General features: G+C 34.6%; 1 protein-coding gene across 1 annotated transcript; it reads left to right on the top strand.

The window, feature by feature from the left end:
• The first annotated feature begins 987 nt into the window (after positions 1–987).
• LOC149536730 (uncharacterized) lies at positions 988–1566 on the top strand. Its single transcript, XM_089806336.1, has one exon. The coding sequence runs from the start codon at positions 988–990 to the stop codon at positions 1564–1566; it is 579 nt and encodes a 192-aa protein (XP_089662462.1).
• Positions 1567–10461: the final 8895 nt, after the last annotated feature.

The raw sequence follows: 10461 nt of genomic DNA, 5'->3' as shown, positions 1-10461 counted from the left end.
AGCGAGCTTGAGCTAGACACGTACTAGGATGGGTGACCTCCAAGAAGATCCCAATGCTTCACCTCTATGAGCACCATCACCTAGATGCAATCAATGTCAAGTCCATTGTTTCTCATAAAGAGATGGGTTCTTGTGAACTAGTACTTACAAAACATGGGTCAACGCAATTTACTCAAAAACTACATAGTTGAATATTGATATCAATATCAAAATTTGACTTGTGTAAATTATCTCCTACTTATCAAGGTTTTCTATTTTTTGACTTTTTCTAATTCAATATCAAGCAATTGAATTTCATTTATATTTTTCGGTTGCAAAATCAACCCCTATCCTTGTTAAGATTATAGTCTCATTCAGATTGAAGTTATCAGACTATGTGTGTGGGTGTGTGTATGCGCGCACATGTGTGTATGTTAGTCTATATATATATATAGACTAACATACACACACGCGCACGCACACATATATATGGATCAAATTAATTATAATAGTACTGATGGAATCGCATCTTTACTGAAAGTATCGTTTAAGGACTAACCGGGAGTTATTGATCGATGTTTATGAATATCCAAAGTCAAGCTCACGAAGGGCCATGACCCTCTAGTGGCATATCTTTATGGCATATGCCACGAGAGAGTCATGTCCCTCCATGGACGTTGACTCTCCGTGTATATAAATAGTAGATGCTATCAGTGACTGAAGATAATCATATCAATATCAAGGGCATAGCGATTACCAGCAGTCACCCGATACAAGTTATCACCATTACATCATATTTTGATTTGAATATTGAACATTATAGTATAACTGTAATATATAGATATAACAATTATCCAAGTCTGATATATATAATAGCATTGATTTTTCTCAATAAAGATCTAAATTTCTTTTAACATGGTATCAGAGTAGAGTTATAGAAAAATCTTAAAGCAGATTCGAACTAAATTATTTCTCTCATTATAGAAGGCTAATTCAACCTCAAACAAAATGGTGAATGGAATCAAAGTAGAAGACAGACTGGAAGGAACTGTAAACTTCTCTTCATGGAAAATTCCAGTTATACCATTAATTGAAGAGCTCCAACTAAATTCCTTCATAGAAAAAGATATTAAGATGCCTGAAGAAGAATCAGAAAAAACAACTTGGAAAAGACATAACAGTAAAGCTAAGAATATTACAATCAATGTTGTGAGGGATCATATACTTCCTTCCATAGCAAGATTGAAAACAGCCTATGAAGTATTTAAAACTATAAAAGATACATTTGAAATAAACAATGCAAGCAGAATACCGACGTTAAAACATCAGCTCCTGAATATAAAAATAAACAAAGGAGAGACAATGACAACTTACTTCTTAAGAATCTCTAAGATAAGAGATCAACTTGCCACCATTGGAAATAGTGCAGATGACGAGGAACTTACACTAATTGCTCTAAGAGGCTTGCCTATATCATGGGAACCTTTCATTCGATATGTAAGTCATCCCTCACTTCAAAAATTTGATCAGCTCAAGAAGGAGTGCATTCAAGAGGAATCCCGGTTAATCTCAAGGGAATCTACATAAATCAGGAAGGGGAGATTCAAGCCCTAAATACCAACAACAAAAACAAAGGGAAGACGACAAAGTTCAAATCAAAAAGAGGAAATAATTCTCAATATCAAAAAGAAAGGGATCTATCCAATGTTCAATGCTATCAATGTGATAAATTTGGTCACATCCGAAAATTCTGTCTTGAAAGGAAGAAAATTCAAGTTACCATATATGAATCTCATGAAGTTGAAAATCCTCTATTCTATTTAGCCTTGTCAAGTGAATTAAACTCAAGTAATAATATTTGGATAATAGATAGCGGAGCTTCAAGACATATAATTGGATTCATAAATCAGCTTGGAACATTCAGAGTATTGCACAGAAGAAGTCACAATTGGAGATAATTCTACTTATCCAATAAAAGGAATTGGGACCTGCTCCTTACAAATAAAAATAGGAGAAACTCTTCAAGTAAAAGATGTGCTAGTTGTACCAGGGATAAAAAGAAACCTAATCCATTTTGGGTCTAGCCGACCAAGGATATCGTGTCACCTTCAATGAGGATAAAGTGTTACTATGGCCTAAAAACTCCAACATAAAGAATGCCATTAGTATAGGATCAAGAGATGGAAGCCTGTACAAATTAAGTATTAAAGCAAAACAAGCACTAAATCATGAAGTCCATAACTCAAATGAACTTTGGCATAGAAGATTAGAGCACCTTGGCTTTAGTGCTCTTCCTAACATAGGGAAAATCACTACAGCCATACCTAATCTCAAATCTGATCACATTAGTATTTGTAAAAGGTGTGCCCTAGGAAAAGATAAGAAAGGATATTTTCCTTTAAGTAAACATAAGTCAAAAATTGTATTAGAACTTGTTCGCAATGATTTAGGTGGACCCATGTCAACACCCTCACTGGGGGGATTGTTGTACTATGCGACTTTCATTGATGATTACTCTAGAAAAATGTGGATATACTTTCTAAAACTTCAAGAATCTAATGAAGTTTTACAAAAATTCAAAGTATTTAAAGCCCTAGTGGAAAATCACACTAGAAAGAAAATAAAAACACTAAGATCGGATAATGGAGGTAAATACACATCTAACATCTTCAAAGAATTTTGTATTTTTGTTGGGATTAAGAGGGAGACTACAGTACCTTATAATCCTCAACAAAATGGGGTTGCCGAAAGAAAAAATAGAACTATTATAGAAGTAGCAAAAGCCATGATTCATAACCAAAATCTCCCTATGTCCTTTTGGGCTGAAGCACCAAGTATAGCAGTATACATTCAAAATAAAATTCCTCATGTAACATTAAAAAATATAACTCCCAAAGAAACCTTCATAGGGAACAAATCAGATCTTAGTCATCTGAGAATTTTTGATTGTCCACATTCACATTGCCAAAGAGAAAAGGTCTAAATTAGAACCTTCCGGAAAGAAAGGCATATTCATTGGCTACAGTGAAACAACTAAGGGATAAAGAGTATATATTCCAGGACAAAAGTCTGTTGAAATCGATAGGGATGTTAAGTTTGATGAAAATATCGCTTTTAAAACATCCTTAAACAAAGAAGACGATGAAATTGAGAATCCAAGGGAGTTCATCATAGAAGATGATTAAAATACTGAGAATTAGAGGGAGAACAGTATAGAAGATAATTCATCTGGAAATCTGAGGGACAGTTTTTCCTAAGACAGCATTTGAAATAAACAATGCAAGCAGAATACTGGCGTTAAAACATCAGCTCCTGAATATAAAAATAAACAAAGGAGAGACAATGACAACTTACTTCTTAAGAATCTCTAAGATAAGAGATCAACTTGCCACCATTGGAAATAGTGCAGATGACGAGGAACTTACACTAATTGCTCTAAGAGGCTTGCCTATATCATGGGAACCTTTCATTCGATATGTAAGTCATCCCTCACTTCCAAAATTTGATCAGCTCAAGAATGAGTGCATTCAAGAGGAATCCCGATTAATCTCAAGGGGAATCTACATAAATCAGGAAGGGGAGATTCAAGCCCTAAATACCAACAACAAAAACAAAGGGAAGAAGACAAAGTTCAAATCAAAAAGAGGAAATAATTCTCAATATCACAAAGAAAGGGATCTATCCAATGTTCGATGCTATCAATGTGATAAATTTGGTCACATCCGAAAATTCTGTCTTGAAAGGAAGAAAATTCAAGTTACCATATATGAATCTCATGAAGTTGAAAATCCTCTATTCTATTTAGCCTTGTCAAGTGAATTAAACTCAAGTAATAATATTTGGATAATAGATAGCGGAGCTTCAAGACATATAATTGGATTCATAAATCAGTTTGAAACATTCAAAGTATTGCACAGAAGAAGTCACAATTGGAGATAATTCTACTTATCCAATAAAAGGAATTAGGACCTGCTCCTTACAAATAAAAATAGGAGAAACTCTTCAAGTAAAAGATGTGCTAGTTGTACCAAGGATAAAAAGAAACCTAATCCATTTTGGGTCTAGCCGACCAAGGATATCGTGTCACCTTCAATGAGGATAAAGTGTTACTATGGCCTAAAAACTCCAACATAAAGAATGCCATTAGTATAGGATCAAGAGATGGAAGCCTGTACAAATTAAGTATTAAAGCAAAACAAGCACTAAATCATGAAGTCCATAACTCAAATGAACTTCGGCATAGAAGATTAGAGCACCTTGGCTTTAGTGCTCTTCCTAACATAGGGAAAATCACTACAGCCATGCCTAATCTCAAATCTGATCACATTAGTATTTGTAAAAGGTGTGCCCTAGGAAAAGATAAGAAAGGATATTTTCCTTTAAGTAAACATAAGTCAAAAATTGTATTAGAACTTGTTCGCAATGATTTATGTGGACCCATGTCAACACCCTCACTGGGGGGATTGTTGTACTATGCGACTTTCATTGATGATTACTCTAGAAAAATGTGGATATACTTTCTAAAACTTAAAGAATCTAATGAAGTTTTAAAAAAATTCAAAGTATTTAAAGCCCTAGTGGAAAATCACACTAGAAAGAAAATAAAAACACTAAGATCGGATAATGGAGGTAAATACACATCTAACATCTTCGAACAATTTTGTATTTTTGTTGGGATTAAGAGGGAGACTACAGTACCTTATAATCCTCAACAAAATGGGGTTGCTGAAAGAAAAAATAGAACTATTATAGAAGTAGCAAAAGCCATGATTCATAACCAAAATCTCCCTATGTCCTTTTGGGCTGAAGCACCAAGTATAGCAGTATACATTCAAAATAAAATTCCTCATGTAACATTAAAAAATATAACTCCCGAAGAAACCTTCATAGGGAACAAATCAGATCTTAGTCATCTGAGAATTTTTGATTGTCCACATTCACATTGCCAAAGAGAAAAGGTCTAAATTAGAACCTTCCGGAAAGAAAGGCATATTCATTGGCTACAGTGAAACAACTAAGGGATAAAGAGTATATATTCCAGGACAAAAGTCTGTTGAAATCAATAGGGATGTTAAGTTTGATGAAAATATCGCTTTTAAAACATCCTTAAACAAAGAAGACGATGAAATTGAGAATCCGAGGGAGTTCATCATAGAAGATGATTAAAATACTGAGAATTAGAGGGAGAACAGTATAGAAGATAATTCATCTAGAAATCTGAGGGACAGTTTTTCCTAAGACAGCATTTGAAATAAACAATGCAAGCAAAATGCTGACGTTAAAACATCAGCTCCTGAATATAAAAATAAACAAAGGAGAGACAATGACAACTTACTTCTTAAGAATCTCTAAGATAAGAGATCAACTTGCCACCATTGGAAATAGTGCAGATGACGAGGAACTTACACTAATTGCTCTAAGAGGCTTGCCTATATCATGGGAACCTTTCATTCGATATGTAAGTCATCCCTCACTTCCAAAATTTGATCAGCTCAAGAATGAGTGCATTCAAGAGGAATCCCGGTTAATCTCAAGGGGAATCTACATAAATCAGGAAGGGGAGATTCAAGCCCTAAATACCAACAACAAAAACAAAGGGAAGAAGACAAAGTTCAAATCAAAAAGAGGAAATAATTCTCAATATCACAAAGAAAGGGATCTATCCAATGTTCGATGCTATCAATGTGATAAATTTGGTCACATCCGAAAATTCTGTCTTGAAAGGAAGAAAATTCAAGTTACCATATATGAATCTCATGAAGTTGAAAATCCTCTATTCTATTTAGCCTTGTCAAGTGAATTAAACTCAAGTAATAATATTTGGATAATAGATAGCGGAGCCTCAAGACATATAATTGGATTCATAAATCAGTTTGAAACATTTAGAGTATTGCACAGAAGAAGTCACAATTGGAGATAATTCTACTCATCCAATAAAAGGAATTGGGACCTGCTCCTTACAAATAAAAACATGAGAAACTCTTCAAGTAAAAGATGTGCTAGTTGTACCAGGGATAAAAAGAAACCTAATCCATTTTGGGTCTAGCCGACCAAGGATATCGTGTCACCTTCAATGAGGATAAAGTGTTACTATGGCCTAAAAACTCCAACATAAAGAATGCCATTAGTATAGGATCAAGAGATGGAAGCCTGTACAAATTAAGTATTAAAGCAAAACAAGCACTAAATCATGAAGTCCATAACTCAAATGAACTTTGGCATAGAAGATTAGAGCACCTTGGCTTTAGTGCTCTTCCTAACATAGGGAAAATCACTACAGCCATACCTAATCTCAAATCTGATCACATTAGTATTTGTAAAAGGTGTGCCCTAGGAAAAGATAAGAAAGGATATTTTCCTTTAAGTAAACATAAGTCAAAAATTGTATTAGAACTTGTTCGCAATGATTTAGGTGGACCCATGTCAACACCCTCACTGGGGGGATTGTTGTACTATGCGACTTTCATTGATGATTACTCTAGAAAAATGTGGATATACTTTCTAAAACTTAAAGAATCTAATGAAGTTTTACAAAAATTCAAAGTATTTAAAGCCCTAGTGGAAAATCACACTAGAAAGAAAATAAAAACACTAAGATCGGATAATGGAGTGTAATGTCCCCTCTTTAGTTCGACATGACATTGATCATGGATTTTGCCTATTCCAGACTCTCCTAGGCAAATGGTGTGGAGAGACAGTCAATTCTGCGGATCAGATGGTCATATCTTGCTCTTGAAGAAGTGTTAAGAGGTTATATTTTATTATTATGTGTTATTGGGGCCTACATGTTATAATTTTAAGTTGAGTTGCACTTTTTATTTTATAAAATTACTTTATTATAAAAAGTGCATTATAATGAGATTTTATAAAGGATGTTTCTAGAAGTTCTAGAAAAAGTGCATTATAATGAGATTTTATAAAGGATGTTTCTAGAAGTTCTAGCAACTTCTTAGAAAAGTGAATAAATAGAGGGCTGGGCCTCTCATTTTGGACATGCTTGGATTTGAGATTTCTTCTACTTCTTCCATTGTGGAGCAAATTTGTAGTCTCTTGGGTCTGCAAATTATTATTCGATCTTTGGGAACGAATCACTCCCTTGGATTGGCGACTTTGAGGGTGTGAAATATCACCTGAATTGTTGCATTTGAGGAGTTGGTAATTCAGCCATCTCATTTGGACTTCATTGAGATTTAGTTATAAGGGTTTACTTTGGTTGGAATAAGAGTTTCAGTTGTGCCCTAGCATTTGTGGATTGATTAACAGGGTTTGAAGACACAGTTGTGCATTATTTTCAGACTGCCAGTCCAGGGTTTGGACCCACGTTTTTGCTCATAACTCCTAATTGGTTTGACGGATGAATTTCATATTTTAGGGGGTTATTCAGCAACCCTAGGTGCCCAGATTTATTGCTTTTGGAGTGACAAAAAACGCTGCAATATTTTTATCTAGCAGCCGTACCAGGCCGTACCTGTACGGCCCTGTCAGTTGGGCAGCAGCAGCAATTTTGTGAGTCGGTTTGGGGCAGATTGTGAGGTCTTCGTGTGGCATCAATTCAGCATTTATATCCGGCAAAATTGGAGCTATTCCAAGTGCACAAACTGAAGTTTTGATTGCCAAAATATTGCATGTTATGGATTAGAACAGTCAGCACTGTCATTGCATAAATAGTTATTTCCAGTCATTAATAACTGTTGTAAAAGTTTCGTCATTTGCATTCCAAATCTGAACTGGGTTATTGTTCATGTCATAACATTGCATTGTCAAGAGCTTAATGTATTAGAACTGCATAGTTGTGACAGTCTCTGATTGTAATCAGTTCTATTTGCTGTCATAAAATCAGAATTGCATTGGACTTCATATTTGAGTTTCATATTGTCATCTATCTCTTAGATTGGTAGTGTTATAATCTGGAAATTGTTGTTCATACATTATTGGCATCATATATTGAGGTTTCGTTGTACAACAATTAGTAATATTGCAGCCTTATTCGGTTACATGCCAACTGTTTGACAAAATTCTTAAGTCCAATTTGAGGGTTTCAGTGGCCTTTATAGTAAGGGTCATTACATGGAGGTAAATACACATCTAACATCTTCAAAGAATTTTGTATTTTTGTTGGGATTAAGAGGGAGACTACAGTACCTTATAATCCTCAACAAAATGGGGTTGCCGAAAGAAAAAATAGAACTATTATAGAAATAGCAAAAGCCATGATTCATAACCAAAATCTCCCTATGTCCTTTTGGGCTGAAGCACCAAGTATAGCAGTATACATTCAAAATAAAATTCCTCATGTAACATTAAAAAATATAACTCCCGAAGAAACCTTCATAGGGAACAAATCAGATCTTAGTCATCTGAGAATTTTTGATTGTCCACATTCACATTGCCAAAGAGAAAAGGTCTAAATTAGAACCTTCCGAAAAGAAAGGCATATTCATTGGCTACAGTGAAACAACTAAGGGATAAAGAGCATATATTCCAGGACAAAAGTCTGTTGAAATCAATAGGGATGTTAAGTTTGATGAAAATATCGCTTTTAAAACATCCTTAAACAAAGAAGACGATGAAATTGAGAATCTGAGGGAGCTCATCATAGAAGATGATTAAAATACTGAGAATTAGAGGGAGAACAGTATAGAAGATAATTCATCTGGAAATCTGAGGGACAGTTTTTCCTAAGACAGCATTTGAAATAAACAATGCAAGCAGAATACTGACGTTAAAACATCAGCTCCTGAATATAAAAATAAACAAAGGAGAGACAATGACAACTTACTTCTTAAGAATCTCTAAGATAAGAGATCAACTTGCCACCATTGGAAATAGTGCAGATGACGAGGAACTTACACTAATTGCTCTAAGAGGCTTGCCTATATCATGGGAACCTTTCATTCGATATGTAAGTCATCCCTCACTTCCAAAATTTGATCAGCTCAAGAATGAGTGCATTCAAGAGGAATCCCGATTAATCTCAAGGGGAATCTACATAAATCAGGAAGGGGAGATTCAAGCCCTAAATACCAACAACAAAAACAAAGGGAAGAAGACAAAGTTCAAATCAAAAAGAGGAAATAATTCTCAATATCACAAAGAAAGGGATCTATCCAATGTTCGATGCTATCAATGTGATAAATTTGGTCACATCCGAAAATTCTGTCTTGAAAGGAAGAAAATTCAAGTTACCATATATGAATCTCATGAAGTTGAAAATCCTCTATTCTATTTAGCCTTGTCAAGTGAATTAAACTCAAGTAATAATATTTGGATAATAGATAGCGGAGCTTCAAGACATATAATTGGATTCATAAATCAGTTTGAAACATTCAAAGTATTGCACAGAAGAAGTCACAATTGGAGATAATTCTACTTATCCAATAAAAGGAATTAGGACCTGCTCCTTACAAATAAAAATAGGAGAAACTCTTCAAGTAAAAGATGTGCTAGTTGTACCAAGGATAAAAAGAAACCTAATCCATTTTGGGTCTAGCCGACCAAGGATATCGTGTCACCTTCAATGAGGATAAAGTGTTGCTATGGCCTAAAAACTCCAACATAAAGAATGCCATTAGTATAGGATCAAGAGATGGAAGCCTGCACAAATTAAGTATTAAAGCAAAACAAGCACTAAATCATGAAGTCCATAACTCAAATGAACTTCGGCATAGAAGATTAGAGCACCTTGGCTTTAGTGCTCTTCCTAACATAGGGAAAATCACTACAGCCATGCCTAATCTCAAATCTGATCACATTAGTATTTGTAAAAGGTGTGCCCTAGGAAAAGATAAGAAAGGATATTTTCCTTTAAGTAAACATAAGTCAAAAATTGTATTAGAACTTGTTCGCAATGATTTATGTGGACCCATGTCAACACCCTCACTGGGGGGATTGTTGTACTATGCGACTTTCATTGATGATTACTCTAGAAAAATGTGGATATACTTTCTAAAACTTAAAGAATCTAATGAAGTTTTAAAAAAATTCAAAGTATTTAAAGCCCTAGTGGAAAATCACACTAGAAAGAAAATAAAAACACTAAGATCGGATAATGGAGGTAAATACACATCTAACATCTTCGAACAATTTTGTATTTTTGTTGGGATTAAGAGGGAGACTACAGTACCTTATAATCCTCAACAAAATGGGGTTGCTGAAAGAAAAAATAGAACTATTATAGAAGTAGCAAAAGCCATGATTCATAACCAAAATCTCCCTATGTCCTTTTGGGCTGAAGCACCAAGTATAGCAGTATACATTCAAAATAAAATTCCTCATGTAACATTAAAAAATATAACTCCCGAAGAAACCTTCATAGGGAACAAATCAGATCTTAGTCATCTGAGAATTTTTGATTGTCCACATTCACATTGCCAAAGAGAAAAGGTCTAAATTAGAACCTTCCGGAAAGAAAGGCATATTCATTGGCTACAGTGAAACAACTAAGGGATAAAGAGTATATATTCCAGGACAAAAGTCTGTTGA

Source organism: Cupressus sempervirens, chromosome 10 (genome assembly GCF_028749045.1).
Source record: "Cupressus sempervirens isolate cs-2001-9-10 chromosome 10, ASM2874904v1, whole genome shotgun sequence".
In the NCBI taxonomy this organism is placed as follows: Eukaryota; Viridiplantae; Streptophyta; class Pinopsida; order Cupressales; family Cupressaceae; genus Cupressus; species Cupressus sempervirens.
Note: the sequence above shows the minus strand (reverse complement) of the source record. Positions and strands in the feature narration are given on the sequence as shown.